This window comes from Idiotropiscis lumnitzeri, chromosome 6, assembly GCF_059441095.1.
Source record: "Idiotropiscis lumnitzeri isolate Australia: NSW breed Sydney's pygmy pipehorse chromosome 6, RoL_Ilum_1.0, whole genome shotgun sequence".
Taxonomy (NCBI): Eukaryota; Metazoa; Chordata; class Actinopteri; order Syngnathiformes; family Syngnathidae; genus Idiotropiscis; species Idiotropiscis lumnitzeri.
Genome location: NC_142396.1, coordinates 7,880,859 through 7,901,287, shown reverse-complemented (window position 1 = coordinate 7,901,287; position 20,429 = coordinate 7,880,859). Strand labels below are relative to the sequence as shown.

Below are 20,429 nucleotides of genomic sequence, written 5' to 3'. Positions count from 1 at the left end.
AGGCTCATGAAAATTGGAAATAACTATAAAATTTTGACAGCAATCGTGCAAAAAAAAAATTTTCCCAATGCCACCATCTGCCAACACGGAGTGTTTGAGATTTAGTTGTTGCTAAAGTAGTACTTTTAATTTTCAAAAATGGCAACTAAATACTCGTTATAGGGCACCGATCATATTCAAACATTGAATTACTGTACTTACAATATTAAGTAATTATATGCTTGGAACCATTTTCATATCAGATGGGGTGTGTTTCTTTTCATCTGGGGGCTGACATTAATCATCACTATGGCTACATCATACGTGAGAGGCTGTGAAAGAGAGAAAAAAAAAAAAAGGAGTCCCAAAGACTAAATGTTAACTCTGCTTGGAAACGTGGAAATTGCTTTTGGCCGACGAATTGGTTTTGGTGTGCTGCACCCACGTGATGAAAATCCAATTGAGATCATTTACATGTTTTTACAACAGAGGAGCAGGTGAGACCCCTTTAATCATGGCCGCTTCCCCTTTTGTCAGCCACATATGTTCCTTCTGCCTCGGAAATAAATTGGTTGTGTACACGCGGGCTGTTACTCAGTGACCCTTGTCTGTCACTGCGTGAATTGCTTTCACGGCGTGTTAAACGAGCCATGGCTGTGTTGGTGCTTGCATGCACGCGATGTCGGGGCCTCTAATCCACGGTGCGGCACACACCAGCTATTGTGCATGCAGCTTTTGATTGAACACACAGGATGTGCCTAATTGATCCCTTGCCACAGAGGTGCTGCGGCCCATCGGCAGCCACGTGTGAATTAGTATTCAAGTCATCTGACTGGCGCAGACCCAATCATGTTTGTATTTCACAACACCTTTTTATATCTGTAAGCCATGTCAGTGGGGGGGGGGGGGATCTCAATTTTTCTTATTTAGACACAGACCAACGTGTTTTTTTTCTTTTGTGGAGACAAAGTAATCTCAGCACTTCAGAATTTCTTTTTAAAAATCTGGTTGATTTTTTCCCCCATTCTCTAAACTCATTCAGCGCTTTGTTTCTCTCATTTAATGAGCATTTTGTCATGCGCGCGACCCACGCGAGGATAAACGGTACAGATAATGGATAGATTTAGAGAAGAGAAACAAAAACAAAATTGCCGAGTGATTTTAATGACATTTTAGAATAAATAGTAGTTATTTGCTGAATTTGACATTTTCAAACTATCCATCACGTTGTGACTGACACTTGTGTATTTCTGCTAAAAGATCTCCCCACACACTTAGTCCTCTGACATCAAAGTCTCCATCGGATATCCTTAAATCATTCAGTTCTTTTTCTACGGTGCTCCTCAGCGTGGGACAAGCCTGGAACAAGACCACAAAGCGCTCAGTCACTTCCTGAAAAGACACTTTGGGACTTGCGCTGCGCACCCATTCGCCATCGTCGACGCAGTACTCCATACCTGCGGCCCACTTTTTAAGAACAGCACAGTACATGTCCCTAAATTTGACATGTTCTTTGGCCAGGTCCTTAAGAAGAGATGATGGCAGTGTGAAGCACATGCGTTGCAGCAGGCTGTGTTTTTGCTGGAGCCAGTCCTGGAGAAAATCCACTGAAGCAGTTTTCGCGTGTGCGTTTTCTTCAGTCAGCAAAGCGGCAGCAAGAACCGGACAAAAATGTTCTGCTCCTTTCGATCCCTGGAGGACCGAGTCCAGAAAACACTGTGCCCGGCAGACTTCGCCGCCACGGCTCAGCAGGCCGTCAAGGCTCTTCATCAACAAGGTGGCCTGCACTTCTGCACCAGCTCCTGACTTACCCGTGAGTGGAGCTAAGATTTTATGAGCAGATTTGCATTGAACGATGCGACTGCATAGTCCAGTGACATCAGGATACTCTCCTGGCTTGACATGTGCTGCCTTTGTGGTGTCAAAGAGGATCTTCATGATGGAGACGTTCAGATTAGGGTTGTTAAGCAGCCCTGTCAGCAACAGGTACTGACACCGTGAGAGGTCCAAAAATGTGAGGTCTGTGTAGTCAGCAAAAACAGTTCGCAAACTGCTATTAGTGTGCTGCAGTTGCATCTCCATAATCCCTCTTATTTTTGGGTTTGGGTGGAACTTTGAGAAAAGGTGCTCGCAGTAGCAGGCCCATTGAAAAGCTCGAGAGAGAGTCTGTCGCTCCCACAGACGTACGTCACCGCTCCGCGCCGCCACTGCCAGCAACTCGACCGTACTCGACAAGTTCTTCAGCGCCGCCTCCATGCGGCGCTCTCGGCGGGTACAGGAACGCCACCGAGCCGCCTCGGTGCTCTGACCACGGAGGACAGCAGAATTGGCCCCGAAATGTTCTCCTTATGACGGACAACGCGGCGCCACCGAAGCTACATGCTAGCTAGCACGGACGGGCTAGCTTTAATGATGGCATGGTGAGTTCGAACGTCACCAAAATTCCACACGCTTTGAAACCGGCCTGCTTTTGAATACACGCGTTTATGCGCTGTACACATCACTGGTTTAGAGTAAGACTTTATAAAACATTAAACTCACGTTACATTTGCCACTATATCCTTAAACTTGTTTTGTATATGCCGCTTGAACTCTGTCGCGCATGCGCAATGCAGCGCTGACGCATGTAAACATCCTCCAAAATAAAAGCGTTTTGACCTTCAGTATAATATTTTTGTTTTCTTATACTTCTTATTAAGAACACAAACACATAAAATGATTACATTTGAATCCACTTCTATTTGTTTTCTGCAAGCTTTATTTTGGTTGAAATCATAGTAAAACAAAATAGTCGTATTCGCCACGACTTTCTCTGCACAATGAAAAAGGGTGCGTAATTTGTTTAATGGAAAGCCTCCGCGTTTTACCCGGTCATCATACAAATGAAACAGCACAGTCTGTATGGGCGACTCTATCGAGTTGTTCTATTGAATATAATCCAGATATGGCATAATGAGGCTGCATGTTCGTGAGGGGAGGTGGGGAGAGCAAACTTCCCTCCCATCAACTGAGTGAATTTGTGTATTCATGTGTGTGTAGCCAGCTCATTGTGCAGACCTTCCCGGTCCATTCTGTGGTTGAGTTCTGCAGCGTAACCTGTAGGAGGGTGCACGGCAGTGAAAAGCATGAAAAGTGGGAGCAGGCAGCTCAGAGGACGAGTGAGAGGAAAGTGCGCACCCAGCAGCTGAACCCAGAGGGTGAGCACTGATCACTAGCCTTTTTTTTGTACACTTGCATCCTGTTCCCAACTTGTTTGAATTTAATATTCAGTGGCAGTGGAAGCTTTAGCAACTGTGAGGATGAAATAAATTGCTACTTGATGACAGCTAAAAGCCGATAATTGCTGTATATATTAATATAAGTTGTGACTTCTAAATTGTAGCTGTAGGGATGGCTTTGATTAGATGGATTTTTGGTTTTGTGTCCTAAATGTTCTGCCTTAAACTTGCATCCTTGGTGGATTATCAAATGTCGCTTTTTGTTATTTATTAACACTGTTTAATTAATAAAGAGTTTTTACTGTCACGTCCTATACTGTTGTAACATCTAGCAGCAGAATAAATAGCTCATTTATTCAACTGAATTCTGGCACAGCAAAACATCGTTTATGGTGCAGGAATTTCCATATGAACGCATCCATATGTTTTATAACAGCATGACTAACCAAAATGTTATTTATTGACATGCGAAGCACATGGGCTGAAAAAGGCCCGACGTAGAGTGTTTCCAAATGAATAAACACAAGGCAGACTGGCACATGATCACAGATGAGCTTTTACAGCTCGTGGGCGAAACACTCTTATTGCAAGTTCAGCAGAAATACACTAGTTGTTGACTGTTAAATACAGCAGGTGATACAATTTGAAATATGGCACACGGAACATTTACATGGAAACATAGTGAACTTTCGACCCGGCTGAAATCGACAAATCTTGTGGCATGCCGAAAAGGTTAGAACAACACAGCCAGTCTTTTTTTCCCCCTAATTGATTCAGCTGTTGAAATTCCTATTCGCTTGTGTTTTCCCGGGCAATCTGAAGCCAGCCATGGTGTGTTATGGTGCCTTCATAGCAGTCATGAGGCTTCTTGGTCTGAGGAATGTTTACATTTATATCTTTGTATATTTGAACATTATTGTGCAGGTCTTCTGTTCCTAATCCTGAGTCAACATCTGGATATGGAATCTGGCGCTGGGAAGCACAATTGTAGCTGGCAGGTTTAGTGGGATGTATGCTTTTAAAAAAAACAAAAAGTCTAAGAGAAAGGCAAGGTTGGTTATGTTTTTTGACCTGCACTTGAGAAGGTCAGGCAACAGTGTGGTGCCAGGCCAGAACAACTGCTTGTTTCTTTTGAAGATATTTCCTGAGGAAGATGTGGCTTAAACCTCAATGAGATGTTGAGTCACAATTCTGGAGAACAATGCAGCTTTTGAGCTGAATGTAGACAAATCAATCGAGCTACAGTATGTCAAATGATCTGATATTGCAAAAGTGAGGTCAGTGGCATTTTTACATGGTGGGTCATCCACCACTGAGGTTATGTACTTTAACTCACAATTTCTCCACCAATGGCAATGTACTCAATGAAATCAACAAATTCTTTGTGTAATTTAGTACAAAATGTCATGACATCAATTTGTTAGGTAGTGGGAGCTGCAATATCTATCAACAGAATTAATAGATTTTAAGAGATGATGACAACTGGGAAGTGGTTGGGTTGGCTAAGATTTTAAATGAAAATTCTTCAATTGATTGTTGGCATATAGTCAATCGTAAGTCTTCTCCCCACTACCAGATGTCTGTATCGCTATTTTTTTGTCCATGGGTCGGCCGGAGCTTCTTCACCATAGCACCTTTTGCGAATTGAGTGGGCAACCGGCCCACTTGCCCAACTGACTGAGACTCCAAAGCAACCACAGTGGCTTTGAACGAAGCCGTGAGACGAGAACTTGCGCCACTGCCCCCATTCTGTCTGCCAGCCTACTCCTCGTTGCTGGTGGGAATGTAGCACCTGTGTGCTGCTGCTGACCGCCTTCTGAGTTTAAGATGTAAAGGCAGGTCAAGGTGAGCTTGTTTCCAGGAAGAAAACATGACCTTGTCAGCATGTCAATATGGAGACGTCCACAGTGTGATTCTCTCCAGAGGAGAGGCATTGGACTCACTCTTAGAACGTATATGGAGGCGGTCTCCCATTCAACTTTGCATACAAGGCCATACACTAACAATTCTGTTTTTCATGTTTTAACTCAAGACAATTTATCAGTGTCATTTTTTCGATTTTCTTTGCATGTCCACTTGTTGCAAATCATATTCAAAGGTAAATTAAACACATTATTTTTGGAAAAACAAATATTTTTCAAAGGCTTGTTTAATCACTTGAAATAATGAAATAAAAACATTTGAAATCAGGTTTTTGAAATTGGCGCACACCAGACATATTCATCCTAGCCGGGCTGTTTCCTTAGTAGCTTAGGTCAACGACCTTTGGTGCCCCAATAGTCAAAGTACAGGGAAATGACGCACGAGGGAAAATACTCCAAAAACATATAGGAACGTAGACTAAATATTCTTCCATAAAACATGCTCAGTATTCCTTACAATGTCATCATGTCTGCACAGCCGCATTACCGCCTCCTTCATGCCAGGAGTCGTAGTGGTGGAATTCCTGACTTGCAGCCGGAGCCCCTGTGGAGTAGAATGTAAAAGATTTTCAACCCTTGGCAAAGCTGGATTTTGGAAGGCTGTGTTTAGTCAATCAAATCTCATTACTGGCGGCGAGTAGCCGTTAAATATGGCTTTGAATATTGACGGCAAGTGCTGTCCTTTGCCAGGCCGCATTAATAAGGCCTGCTGCTTTTTCGAGTCTGTTGAAGTGACTTAAACTTCACAATGTGGACTGAATGGAAGACACTTTTTTTTGTTTTCCTGATGTCTGTGCAAAAGAAGTCCAGCTGTATTAACTCATTCACTGCCATTGACGGATATTGACGTCAAAAAGGACTTTCATTTGACGTGGGCTGACAGCGAATGAGTTAATGTACTTCTTCCCTGTCATTCAATGATGTCATCAGATGCACTGGAAAGCACACCGCGATTTCGCCCGTGGGACAACATCCTTTGTCTCTTGTTTCTAATTCAAGGTCTTGTGGGAATTACAGGTCCGAATGGCTGCTGTTAGATCACAACTTCCCACACTCAAATCACATGTTGTTAAAACCTCGTTGTTCGGCTTTGTTTTTACATCACGCATATTTTTGGAGAAAGAACATTATGCACCTGAAACTAAAAGGACACACACATGCTCACATGTGCTCACTGTCCATCGACTGTGTAGTGTTGGTGAATGTAATCATGTCGCTGTGTGTACAACATGCACAATGATAAAAACATTAAATGCAAGACCAAATGAATAAATAAACCCGATCCAATGCGGCCGGACAGGCTGGGGGTTTCCTTTCCAGATGTTCATGCTTTCTGTCTCCTGTTTCTCACTGCCTTAGGTTATCCCTAAGGAACCATGTGCAGCTCCCTGAGTCCCAAACATCCCAGCAGCCCCGGCTTGACAGACATGCAACAATACCACCAGTGGCTGGCTGGTCGACATGAAGCCAGCTTATTGCCCATGAAGGAAGATCTCGCCCTCTGGCTCACCAATATGCTTGGTGAGTGCAATTTTTTCCTCCCCAAGTCAGTCAGGTGGCCGTGTGAAAATGCGATTATAGAAAGTGCATTGACTTTAAAATAGCTCACACTCAAAAACCATTATATTAACACTCCGCGTTGTCTTACTGTAAATCTAAGTAAAGCTGAGCCTCCAGTCTTTACGTAATCTCCTATAGCTTTGCCTTAATTGAATAATGGGCATCATTACAGCTGTGGGATAATGCAGCGCCAGCGGTGAGGAGTAGTCGAAGCGCAGCAACAGGCTTACTATTGTCTAATAAATCACTGCGTGTCCGCTTGTTAAACAGCTATGCACTGACAAAACAAATGAATGAGTAACAGTGGCTCTAATTTGATTTAAATCAGCTACGTGCTTATAGTAGGTAATGCAAGTAGACTTGAGAAACAATGAGTTCACTGAGTTTGTGTATATTTTTTTTTGTGACATGAAATGATTGATAACTGTCATGTTTCTGTGCAACATTACTCAGTATGGAAGGCTACATTGGCAAAGACCGCAAAGTTGTTGTTTTTTTCTTCCCAATAAGAAAGAACCTCAGTATAGGGAAATACACTTCTAATTTTGCAATATAAATATTGAATGAAATATTTTTAAAATATTTTATAAAGAGATTTTTTTTTACATAATATAGAACATAATATACCCTAAACAGTTTTCAAATGCATAATCTAAAAACATTTTTTTAAAATCTGCAACAATGTGTGAATTGCTTTATTAAACTGGCAGAAAATTAGAGGTGTAACGATTAAGTGATTAATGGACAACTAATCGATTGGAAAACTAATCAATTTTTGTTTTTGAGATTTGCTGAATCATCAGCATACCTTGTTTTTAATTCGAAATGCTTGGAATTTCAGCTTCTCAACAGTAAATGATATCTGAATTTGGACGGATCTTTGTCTTGAATCCAAATAGAACATTTATTTCTGAATCATTCTGAATGAATGTTTGTGAATAACGGCACGAGAACACGTTTTTTTTAGTCAAATTGACAATTATCAAACTTATCGTGAGTTGCAGCCCTACGATTGATATCCTTCTCTTCTCACATGCTTCTTCTGCCAACATGAGTGCATGTTGCTGCACACAGTAGTAAAATGATTAAGATCATATTATTTCTTTTTTAAATGATTGCATCGGCTGTAGCATAAATAGATTTCATCCTTACATTCTCTTCGCCTGTGGCTGTGCGTGTGTGTGAACTTCTCTCACCGCCTGTTATCTCTGCAGGTGCATTGCAACCAGCTGAGCTAGAAGCAGCTATTATGGTTGCCATTAAATAAATACTATTATTAGTTTAAGATGTCTTCTCGAGGTTGAGCACATGCAAAGCTCCTGATAAGCAGAGTTTAGGTGGGAGGAGAAGTATGGAAAAGGTCTACCGTTTGAGTGGGAAGAGGACACTCGCTTGTATTGATGAGTCATGTGCCGATGGGAGACTGAGACACTTATAGGACCGGGGAGCCAAAATGAAATGCTTCTAAATCACTCCGGAATAAATTGTCCTCACACAGCAGGCGTTGAAGGGAGCATGTGCGTATAATGTAAGTCGGGAGCTCACTGAGTATTTCTCAAGATTGGAATCTCTCTTTCTCGGCGCAATACAACATTTGGAACGCATTAAATGCTGTGAACCCCCAGACTCCTCCTGCTATAAGAAACAGAAAGAGATGAGAAAAAAAAAATCTCCAGTTTCTTTCCACAGACCCCCCCCTTTGCCACCACCTGCTATTTCATGATGATCTCACTGACAAAGAATGAATTTCTGGAAGTCAGTTAATTGGACACCACATTTTGAGGTATCTTTACTTGCAGCATAATTATGTCAGCTGTGCAGGTACACATTTCCACTTTGCTTTGACTTGTGTCGCAGCCAAACTCGTAATGAAGCAACTTTTGTCAGCTGTAACATAATGAACATTTGCAGCGCCGTTCAAGGCCGACTCAACCGGGTGTGTCGTCTCCAGAGTCGTTACTTGCATACAATCTACTCATCGGATATTTCATACGTTCATGTGCTGGATTCTCTCTATTTTTCATATTTGTATGTCCCCTGATCAGGCGTGGAAATCACCGCTGAGAGCTTCATGGAACGCTTAGACAACGGCTTCCTATTGTGCCAGCTGGCTGAGACGCTGCAGGAGAAGTTCAGGCAAAATAGTGGAGACCTGCCCGCTCTCAACAACAGAAAGGTAGTAAAAAAAAAAAAAATAATAATAAAAAAGTGCAACATTAGTCTTGTACAGTAATGACTTTTCCAATTAGATTAGAATCACTTTCAGACCAACTAATTTTGTTCAAATTCAGATTTGTGATGCGCATTGTCTTATATTGCGAACCTGTTGCTATGAGTTTAGCAGGCAAATGAACCCTCCCCACATGTCTTGACTTAGCGCTCCCTTTTCTAATCTAATTGATTAAAGACAGACTGCTTCAGGACAGCAGCACTCATGGTTTATTGACTCCCATAAGTCCGGAGGCGGATATATACTACGGTCAGGTTTCACTCAACAAGATCGATAGAAGCTTCTCTTGTGAATGTCTTGCTTAATAAATATGGTCATAGGAAAATAGTGAATATGGTGGATTAAATATTGTATATTATTGAACAGTCATACATCTCGAGGGGATCACTGGTTGCATAACACGTTGGACAAAGGAAGTTACCGATGAACTGAGTTAATTTATACACAAATGCATATGAATCACTGAAAAATAATTCTGCCCTGGGTCCTTAATGCAGATTTACTCCAGTCATATGATTTTTTTTTTTTTTTCTCAATTGTCCGTGGCAAATTTGTGGTGGACAACTCGACATGCCTTCAAAGGCAAATCCAATACAAAAAAATGAATATTATCCAAAACAAATGATATATAGAAAAAAAAAAATGTCGGAAGCATGTCACTCGTTTGTGATATTTGACCAGACATATCGCGCTGGAGTGATTACATGCTTGTGTCTGAGGGATAAAAAAAAAAAAAAAAAAAGAAAGATCAATTGGAGTTTATTTAGAGGGCAAATGGGAAGCACAAGACTCCTTTGTTGGCTCCCTAGCGCGAGTTGTTGATGTTTGCTCTGGGCCGCGGTTGTGCCGATGACGGTGCGTCTCCTGATCCCAGCACAGATGTGCGGAAATGCTTGAGGTCGAGAGCGTGGGACGACGGAATCGCCTGCTATAGAGATGCTATTGGTCACATTGAAGACTCAGAAAAGGGACAGCGGGCACATTCTCACGTGGTCTCGCCAGGCAAGGTTTAGAAACTAAAAAGTTGTCCAATGACGCTTCATCAGCTCATCATGGACTTGTAGTTAATATCATTTTTGCACCAGGAAGCAAATGTCCATCTGTGTTCAGGCTTTTTTATATCATCGTATTTTTTGGGGACTAAGTCATTAAAGTAGAGCTAAATGATGAAGGACTCTTTTGTGGTTGTGCTCTCATCATCTTCCCCAGGTGTCTTGCTTCCATATCATAAAAAAAGGAGGATGATATATCTTTCTCGTTATATTACCACCACGGGGTGGGCTCATTGCAACCACATCATTATCTTGGGAATTATATTGCTGTCTCAGGGACTGAAGGTTGAGTATGTACAGATGTGAAGGCAGAAGTGTTGTGAATATACTGCAGTTCCAAGCTCAGGCAAGCACCAAAGCAGATGGGTTAGAGGTGTCGTTTGATCACTTTTAGTTTGTGGAATTCCCCCAAAACGGCACTCGTGATTTTCATGGAACTTTGGTGGACGAGTGGTGCGTGTAGAGACTTTTTAACCCATTTAATTGGGGGGGGGAAATCTAGAGATATAAAGAAATGTATTTTCTGTTTTTGATGAATAAAATACTTTTGTTGCATGGAATTCTCTGGGAAGCTGAAAATGAACTTACTACAAACTGGGGCAGCATTGTGACAGACTGGTTACCACACAGCCTTCCAGTTAAGACGTAACGTGAATGTCTTGTAAGTCCTCTGGCTAGAGTGCACGCAACTGAGTGCAGAAACTGCCACTGTTCACAATGTAGCCGCAAATTCAGCCTTGGTGGAGATTTGTGCTCTCCTGCGGTGATTACAACCAGTGTGCCACACTACACTAATATGTGATCATCATAAATGTCTCTTAACTACTCTGAAAATTATTAATTTTACAAATAATATATCATTCACCGGGTTTACGTGGTGCTATGTATTCCAATTTGGAATAAAAAGGATGGAAGCACTTTAAAAGGACAAAGATGGATGGCGACGGAGGGCAATTATTTTTATGAATAAGGACGGAAGGGTGCCCAAGTCGCGGGCGGAGGACAGTGGATGGACCGACAAAATAGGGTAAAGTGCCCGTCTATGATCATGTGAATGTTGTGGTTTTCTCTTGGGGGTGGCGGCATTTTTGCCTCCGACCCAACAAGTGACGCCGATCACGTTTTTGAAGCTTAGATGCTTTTTTCCCCTGATGTAAAATAATTGCCATGGCTTAATAAACGTAGGGAAACACCACTCTACTGAGTGATATTCTAGTTTCCTAATGTTGACATTGCTAATGATTTTAATGGACTAATGATACAGAGTTAAGCCATTTGTCACGTTCACAAGAAAAACACTTTGAAATCTGCTGAGGGGGGGATAGAGAAAGCTGCAGCAGAAAGAAAAACACAGATTGTTAATTCACACGTCAAATGAAATTGCGGGCACGGTTATTTTTTTCCAGGAAAGCAATTGGACATTTACATGGACAGGAAAGACCTCCAGACAAAAACAGCTCAAGGAGAGCCTGGACAGAAAAGAAAAATACCCACCAAGACTGCATATTTCCAGCATGATGTCATTACACCTTTTCTCATAGCACAGACGTCCATATCCTGTGTAAAACCACAGTAAGGCGCAGAAATCTCCCCAAAGAGGCCATGTGGGGGCTGTGGGCCATGTGCATGTCATCTGATCTGCAATCATAGTGAGCGTGGTAAAGTAGCCCCACAATTCTGACCTGCCATCTCCAATATTGATCTGTGTGCAAAAAGGTCCTCCATCCTGGGCTGAAACAAGAGCCGCTCAGCAGATGGAAAAGGAAATGGTAGTGAGAAAGGTTTTGGGCCAGGTCCAAGTTGCTCCGGTGTTCTTTGGATTTGACATTCACACTATTGCGAATGTTTTTTTTTTATATTAGGCTTTGCAAAATAATCTGCTCACGTGTTTATGTCTCCAACAGGTTATTCCTTCCCGGAGGATCCCATGTCGGCGGAATGCGCCGTCTGGCTCTTTCTTCGCCCGGGACAACACGGCCAACTTTCTGTCTTGGTGTCGTGAGGTTGGCGTGGGGGAAACGTGTTTGTTTGAGTCTGAGGGTTTAGGTGAGTGTTTGCTTTAATGGCTACACTTGTACTTGCGCTGAGCTTTTGTGGAAAAAGCAACATGTGGCAATCAGTGAACAGAACACATGTGAAAATTATTTCTCAAATCAAATACTTTTAAAATGATACTGAAATGGAATGTGATTGTCGTAATACAGTTAGCAGGTATCGCATCAAACAGAACCTTTTCTGTGTTTTCAAGTAATATGGTTGTCCTCATTACAGCAATCTGATTTGATTATTACCGTTTCCGGCAGTGCCATTGTATGTGTAGGATGTGACCATGATCCAGGATTAAAAGAGTTTTTGATGATTCCTTACAGTTAGTTTAAATTTTATTGTGGCTTTTTCTTTTCAAATTATTTTTTTTCAATTTCTGTTATTAAAGTGGTTAGAATTTTTTTTTTGCTTTTATTTTTATTGGCTTTTTAGAAAATACTTCAGTTTGGGTTTAGTATTAGTTTTTTTTTTTTTTTTTTAATATGAGTAATTTCCAGTGGACTGTAAGTCGCTATTTTCCCAAACTTTGAACCCTGCGGCTTTTAATTTGATGTGGCTTTTGCTTTTCAAAATAATTTTTAATCTGTTTTTTAAGTGGTCTGTATTTTCTTTTGCTTTTTATTTTTATATACTTTTTAGAAAATACTTCAGTTTGGGTTTAGTACTAGTTTTAGTTTTTTTTTTAATATGAGTAATTTACGCTGGACTGTAAACCGCGACTTTCCCAAACTTTGAACCCCGTGGCTTTTGATTTTATCTACTTCATTCCTAGATTTTTACAACCTCTTACTTTGCAAATATCCAATGTTATAACTTGGAGACCCTCAGCTATCAATACGACGTGCCTATTCTCTGTACAAATGAGTTTTTCTGGCTAAATTTAGCTGATTCTAGGTTTATGCTTTTGTTCACAAGAAATTGCAATTCCGTCATGCAAACCCCTCTAAAACAATAATATTACTATTAAAAAAATCATATTTTCTAGCATGCATGCTAATAGTGTGAATGCTTGGCTCTCTGCATTCACAGTATAAACAAAAGCACAGGCAGCGGAGTGTTGAAAAAGTAGGCCAACACTATGCAAATGTTTTCCTCAGCCAAGAGTAGGCACAGTTTTCCTTCCTCCTCGTGTTATCGCAGTATTCTCCGAAGGATATCACGAGTCAAACTCTGTGATAAAATGCAGTCAGATGCAAAACATGTGAGTCTTGAAGTATCAGAAATACCAAGAATTTTTATGGAATCGTCATTTTTCTCCCGAATAGCCAGCTGGACTAAGCAATTGAAGCTATGCTCATTATTTCTGAAGGGCACGTTTCACACTTATTGAGCCATCGGTTCAGTGAAAGCCCTCATAACACTGAGCAGCTGACAACTGTCTCTGTCTATTTTTCCCCTTTTTTCTCCTGAAAGAAATCTCAGTTCAACAACACCAGGTTTGCTACCGTGCCGTGTGTGTAGTGTGTGTTGTTTGTTTGAGTCACGTGCAGTGGAATTGCAAGCCAAGAACCCAACCTGACTGGTAGTTGACTTTAACGGTATATTACATAGTTGATTACAAGGGGGAAAAAAAGTACCATGTCAGCATAACTAAAACTAAAAGGTATGCTGCTGCCACGCTATCACTCTCAGACTTAATGTTCTTGCGTAAGGTCACTTTGAGAATGCAACACTTTGACCCCACCATGCTTCTCACTCTTGCTCGCACCTCAAGTCAACCAAATAGATTCAAGTTGGCCTGTCAGATAATGGTGGCCACACTTGTAATCGAGAGAATAATTGTCCATTTATGCTCACAATGCAAAATGAAAAGAGAAAAAAAAAGGACAGCTTCAATAATACAGACAGGAGAACGTAGCGAGGAGGGGGAGTGAGGAAGATTCTTTTTGTCATTCTACCGTTATCAGTTTTGATTCGAATTATTATTTTAAAGTTTGAAGTATTTGACGCTCCCAAAACTGGAATTCGACTTCACATCACTAGTCACATGCGCTACACTGCACTACTTGTCTCACTATCTGCTGAAATATTGTATCCACTTCAATTAAAAACAATACTCACTTTGTTTAGTTTGTGATGCAGAGAAGATTAAGAATGCATGAGGTATGTGATCAGATGCAACATTAGCCGACAATCTCACAAATTATGACCACTTTTTGATAAACAATTATTTGTTGATTTTTTTTATTTTTATTTTGCCATTCATATTCATTTTAACTTTCATTGCATAATCATTCAGATTTAAAAATTTTTTTTTTTTTTTTGACATTCGAATGCAAGTGCTCAACTGTTGTGATGTTAGCAGATTCTTCCCGAGAAACTATAAGATTATTGGTTTGAGCATGTTAGCATGCTGGTGATTTAGCTACCATTGTACAGTATTTTGTGTGTGTGTGTTCCTTTGTGCTTTTTATTCATCTTCATTCACTGCTTGGTTACAATAGGTCAGACTCACGATAATATATTGTCTGATGACCACAAACTAATGTTGCTTTTCTTCTAAAGTTCTCCACAAGCAGCCTCGAGAAGTCTGCCTCTGTCTATTAGAGTTGGGCCGGATAGCATCCAGGTACTCTTTGGTTATGCACTCACCATGTTATTTTTGGAGGGATTTATTTTTTTTTTTTTACACATCTCACACAATCTTTCGGTCTGTAAGCAAAAATGTATACAGTACACTGACACTGAACTCTTTGCCTCCACAGGTACAACGTGGAGCCCCCCGGCCTTATAAAACTGGAGAAAGAGATCGAACAAGAGGAGAAAGCTCCTCTACCACCGCCGTCGCCGGCATCCCCAGTTCCGCCTCTCCCTCCATCACCCTCAACGTCACCCTCCCTGTCTCCCTCTCCGTCTCCCTCACCATCGCCGACTCCTCCCAAAGTCACCTCGAGCAAGAAGAGCACTGGGAAATGTCTGGATGATGCTGTCAGTCAGCAGTTGTGCTTGTGGCCTCGCAAGCCAAACGTGGATAACTCATGCATGTATGTGGTTCACAGGTAAGACATATCGCTGACGACCCCCCCTGCAGATGCCCCATTAAATTCCACGTGGAGAGGCATTCACAAGGCAGATACCGCGTTGGGGAAAAAACGCTCTTTATACGAGTGAGTATAGGTCATTTATGTCGTCCATCAGAAGTCTTTTTAATGTTTAAAAGGGATGGAAAAAATACCTTTGAAGCACCACCTTCCCTCCATAATTTCAGCTTTTGCCATTTGAGAATTGCATTGAACCCACTAATACTATACAAAAACGCAATGTAACATGTAATCATTCCACGTACATCATCTGCCGCAGTTCAGAATTAATATTCATCTAATAACATGAGAAAAACAAATAATTTATCATATGTCAATGCTTCTGATAGTTTTGCGTATGATGCACTGCAGATTTCCTGATGGTGCTCTTATATTAAATCTCTACTAATGTATATTGTGGTCAATGAGTGCACGTTGATGCTGTGACACACACTCTGGAATGAAAGTCATTCACTGTGCAAAGAGCCTGCTGTTCTCATTGACTGGAAAAGGGATTCAGACAAATTTCCATCCCCATCCAAGCATAATGTGACTCACTGGCTAGAAAGTCAAAATAAGAGCCATGCATTCCCAAAGTGATGACCAAAATATTCCTTTCAAAATATTTGATCAAGTACTCGTCATTGACCATCAGGCTCTACTCGTCCAGGAAATGTTATTCAACTTTCATGAGTGGCGAAACGGGAGATACATTTTGCAGTTAGCAGAGATTCGATTCGTGTATTGTCAGTCCCCTTGGGATGGCGGTTACTTGGCAACCGCAACCTGGATTCACACCTCAGAGGCTCCACTTACACAATTTACTCTTGGCTGCCCTCTACTGGCAGAATATCATACAGCAGCTTCGCAAATCAAATAGTAATACAATCACATGACTAGTTTGAGCTAAAGATGCTGTCTTGCTTTTAGAAAGATCACGGCACTTTATTTAATAAAGGTCTTAACAGCTAGAAGAGCACGACATATTGTGTAAGCTCTTTTTCATCCTTTTCTTTTGGACGACCGAATACCCTAATCTTGATCGCTTGGTTGCCGAGCAACCAAGGACAGGTGGTGAAGCGCTTACTGTGCCTTTATTCACCCCCGTGTACGTGTAAAGTCGTTTTTACCTGTGTTGTCTGGAATGAATTTGCCTTGCTTCAAAGGGCTTCACAAACATGACTTTAAGTACTTTACGGAAAGGTTTTAGGCCAGACAGAAATATCATGGAGGTAGTCCAACTATGTCCTCTGCCTTTTTCAGAGCATTGAATCGATTGTAACTGGATTGCTCTGTTTGTGATCAAAAACTTTTCATAAGGCTTAATCCTTTATGAAGTAACACGTTACTCCAAATCGTGCCCATTTTTCTGTCACGACTAATCGAACTTTTTCCACTTAAGTAATCAGACTACAGTTACAATTCAAACATTACTTCGTGCTAGAATATATTGACTTCAACTTGACAGTGACCTCAGTATTTCAGAGTAGTACCTTTCCCCTTTAGGCTGCCTGCCTCCAGGCTTCAGCAGTGTCAATTTCAGCGGGTTGACAATTTACGAGTCCATACCATACCACGTAAACGGCAATGAAGGAAGGGGCTATAAGGGAAAAACTCTGTGCTGTTGACAGACTGTTATCTAGCTTCAATAGCGAATAAAAAAAAGACAGGGGTCACGGTGCAGTGTGTATTGAAGTCTCACCAGATTGTGTGACTGGCGGAGAGCCACAAATTTAATTGTAATATTTATATACAATATAATTTTATTAATTTTGAGTTTTGCCATTACAACATTAATATTTAAATATGTCAAGTAAAAAATACTGTCTTTGGATGGATGGATGGATTTCTGTTAAATGAAGTCTAGGAAGAGCCTTACATATTTTATTAAAAAAGAAGAAAACATGTAAACCTTTTATGTTAACTATAATCCAGAGAAGATGTTGTTATGCTAAGACAAAAGGGTTGTCTTTATTGTATTTTTATGTATACAAACTTTATTCTGAAATATCAGTGTTAAAAATGTACTTCCAATTCAGTGGCAAAACTGCGTTAAATGTGTGTTGAGAAGAGTTGTCAGTATCTGCTTTATATAACAATTAAATTGACTTGTAATTTAATTTACTTACTTTAGAATTAAGTAATCAGTAAAGTGTCCAAGTTATTTTTTAAAGCAAGTAATCAGTAAAGTATCATATTGTGTGTGTACCCAAGGGGTGTTCAAGTGTAGCTAATGTTGTGGCCCCTGAGCCGAGTCCCATTTCTATAAAGGACGAGCTACATCATTTGACCTCTGTGTGTCACTCAGCACATACTAAAGATGCTTTCATCAACATTCTGCAGTCAGTTGAACAGTCAGCAGATACTTTTACTTCCAAACTGCAAATATAATCTTTAGGCAGCCATGATGTGGAGGTCAGACCCTCTCGGCGCCAGTAATAAAGGAGGTGGCTGTAGTTCCAGTACCTCCTCAGTGTTTGCGAGAGGTGCTGTCAAATATACGCCTAGGGGGCTCCTGTCCTTTCCCGGGCTGCCAGTCACTCCGGTGCGGGTTGTGTCCCAAAGCAGGGTGATTGAAATGCCTCAGTGACACGCAGCTCCATTAAATCCACAGTCACAAAGCCTGAAGGCCTGCTGCCGCTGATTGGAAGCACCGCCCTGCCAATGGCCTCTAGATTGATTCTTTTAAGAGGCTTATAAATGTTGCATGTTGCACCGCTGCGGGGCAAGAAGTCTCATATCGCCGACTGAGGTGACAATCTCACTTTGGATCCAACGAGCAAGCTTAGAATTTTAGTTGTTTGGGAAACAACAGTGTTCATAATAACCGGGGTAAATCTTTATTCCGAGAAGGACATTCTGTAAAACAGCTTGCTGTAGTGGAGGTGTAATGATGGTGCTAATGAGGTAGTTAGTGAAATGCTTCCATAGTGAAGCACAAATGTTGAAGGCCTTGAAAATGTTTTTGTCCCGGCCTCTATTTCTTCAACGGTGTTGCCATGGTAGCCTTGTGTGAGAATGCACCCTGATATGGCGGGGGGGTAGTGGGTTTGGGGGGGTGCACAAATGAAAGAAAAACTGGGCAGAGGCAACAGCAGCCAAAGAACATGATAGAATTTAACCAATAACTGAAACGCACAAACTAAATTCTGACGTTCCGTAAAATTGGATTATTATTGTAGCAATATGTCCAAACGTTAAGTAAGTAAACTTTATTCGTAATTTTATAGTTTTGTTATGCCAGCAGTAAATGCCACGGGGTATGCACACGCACAAGTCAATAGCACGTGGCAAATGGGAAAAACTGCTAAATGTTAATCATGCACTTTAAATATAACTAATAATCATAAAACTATGAATACACAATGTGTACTTAAGTAATATTCAGACGTATTGGTATGACGTCAACCAAATGCTGATTTTTTTATTTTTATTAACTCGCGCAAATCAATACCCTATGTCATTATTGGGGGGAAAAAATGACGCTTGTATCATTTAGGGCAGGCGTGGGCAAACTACGGCCCGGGGGACACATGCGGCCCATTAAACGTTTCTATCCTGCCCGCCGAACTTGAAAAAGAATTAAATGAATAAACCTTGTTAATGTTTTATTTTCTAAATAGTGTTTTTTCAAAGACGTATATATTGTTGTGATGCTTTTGTTCACTTTCATTTAAAATGAAATGTAGTTTTTTTCCTCCAATGAGGTGAGGTTACCAAAACACTCCATCCATCTGCTATAGGTCCGGCCCCTCTGTCAAATTTTAGAACCCATTGTGGCCCGCCAATCAAAGAGTTTGCCCACCCCTGATTTAGAGGCTTTTTGATATTGAACATTAAGGGTGGGACATTAGACTGTTGCGGCTAGTTCCAATTCCAACAGTACATATAGTACAGTACATTTTCGTATGATTTCTTCAGAAGTTGGAAGGAGGATTCTTTTTATTTCAATGAACACATCCTCTCTCTATTAGCTTGGTGTCCATGTTGTTAGGCCATCTGGAGTTGGCCAAGTCTCCCCTCCCTCAATTCAATCATCAAAGTGATACTCATCTTGAAGCCAAATCCCTAATCGGGGAAATGCCAACAATCCTACCATATCTAATCCTGTTCACGTGTGTTCAGATGCTGCACAACAAGCATGTGATGGTACGTGTGGGTGGAGGCTGGGAGACATTCGAGAGCTACCTGCTCAAGCACGACCCATGTCGCATGCTCCAAATCTCCCGCGTGGAAGGGAAGACGTCCCCCGTCGGCGGCAAAGGCCTCAACATTAAGGACCTGACACCTGACAGCTACCTGGTGGTGGCGGCCAACTACCGGAGCAAAAAGTCGTTACAGGAGACCGCACCATGATGAAGACTATAGCTGTGAGATGTTCATGTAGAGACATTTCAAACTCATCATTGCAATATGAGTCAACTGGCTATACATGGTGTACATTTCCTTTCAGATTATAATCAAGTTAATTTTTTTTTTTTTTTTGGTTTTGCACATTGTTTTCTCTTTATATGCCTAAATCTGTAAAACTATGTATCTTTTATTTTTTTTTAAATATAACTTCATTGGACTATTAACTAGTAGGTACTGTTTATATTATCTGAATTTATGCCAGTGGACTTTCAATGTTTTCTTCACGTTAACTAAAAGTTGACGTGGGTGTAACATTAAAAATGCAACTGTGACACTTTATTGAAAGTTGGTTTAAAAAGTAAAAAAAAAAAAAAAAAGGCCAGCCAGCCATCCCCAAGTGGTTAATTTCTGTGTTCATACAGCACTCCCACCACATGTTTACATACTACAGTATAACAAATGGAAACCTAATCTGTATATACGGCAACAGCCCAAACAGTCTTTAAAAGCACTAAATGGATCAGAACTGAAAGCAACAAAAGTGAATTGTTAGTATAAAAATTACAGCCACATGATATTTATGCTATAATAGCACATTGACACTACAGTGATTTGACAAAAAAGTCTAAATTAAATCAAATAATTTAGGTTACAGGACTCTGTTATTAAGTGAAATTACCCATTTGTTTTTTTGTTTTTGATTTTTCAAACCACGTCCATGGGTTAATTAATCTGCTCTAATGTTCAATTATTAAAAAAAACATCACACAATGCAATGTAGTTTGTTTTTTCATATTGAAAAAAACGAAAGTAAAACATCCCAGACGACAAAGTGTAATTAATGTTTTCCTAGATTTTCCAAACGGGTCAAGTTTAACCGCAACAGAATAGGAGGGTTAAGTTTTATATAATCATTATAACATGTATTTTGGGCTTGCTTGTTTCCTCTCGCCTGGATTTATTTGTTCCACTTTGCTGCCCCCTAACGGTCAAGAAATAAAGTTATTGTGCTCCGCCTGGAAGACGTTGTACAGCTGATGCATTCATTT

The 20,429-nt window shown here is 40.8% G+C and overlaps 2 protein-coding genes across 3 annotated transcripts; one reads left to right on the top strand and one right to left on the bottom strand.

The window, feature by feature from the left end:
* Positions 1-1,122: 1,122 nt before the first annotated feature.
* Positions 1,123-2,605, bottom strand: fancf (FA complementation group F). Of its 2 annotated transcripts, XM_088298274.1 has the most exons (2): positions 1,437-2,605; positions 1,123-1,338 (listed from the first exon to the last, which is right to left on the bottom strand). In XM_088298274.1, exons 1-2 carry the CDS (start codon positions 2,233-2,235, stop codon positions 1,295-1,297), a joined length of 843 nt encoding a protein of 280 aa, XP_088154400.1. In that variant the 5' UTR covers positions 2,236-2,605; the 3' UTR covers positions 1,123-1,294. The 2 variants fall into 2 exon arrangements, with proteins under 2 accessions (XP_088154400.1, XP_088154399.1); XM_088298273.1 differs by having other exon boundaries at positions 1,123-2,605.
* On the top strand, positions 2,164-20,388 carry gas2a (growth arrest-specific 2a). Its single transcript, XM_088298272.1, has 9 exons — positions 2,164-2,399; positions 3,019-3,176; positions 6,479-6,640; positions 8,725-8,855; positions 11,866-12,007; positions 14,513-14,576; positions 14,713-14,935; positions 15,007-15,114; positions 19,153-20,388. Exons 3-9 carry the CDS (start codon positions 6,496-6,498, stop codon positions 19,381-19,383), a joined length of 1,044 nt encoding a protein of 347 aa, XP_088154398.1. The 5' UTR covers positions 2,164-2,399; positions 3,019-3,176; positions 6,479-6,495; the 3' UTR covers positions 19,384-20,388.
* The last annotated feature ends 41 nt before the right edge of the window (positions 20,389-20,429 follow it).

What these genes read in the sequence shown, in the direction of transcription:
- fancf (XM_088298273.1), bottom strand. Translation starts at nt 2,235, where the DNA reads ATGGAGGCGGCGCTGAAGAACTTGTCGAGTACGGTCGAGTTGCTGGCA.
- gas2a (XM_088298272.1), top strand. Translation starts at nt 6,496, where the DNA reads ATGTGCAGCTCCCTGAGTCCCAAACATCCCAGCAGCCCCGGCTTGACA. An exon ending in CTGGCTCACCAATATGCTTG is followed by an intron (nt 6,641 to 8,724) that starts GTGAGTGCAATT and finishes TCCCCTGATCAG; the next exon opens with GCGTGGAAATCACCGCTGAG. An exon ending in TTGGGCCGGATAGCATCCAG is followed by an intron (nt 14,577 to 14,712) that starts GTACTCTTTGGT and finishes TTGCCTCCACAG; the next exon opens with GTACAACGTGGAGCCCCCCG.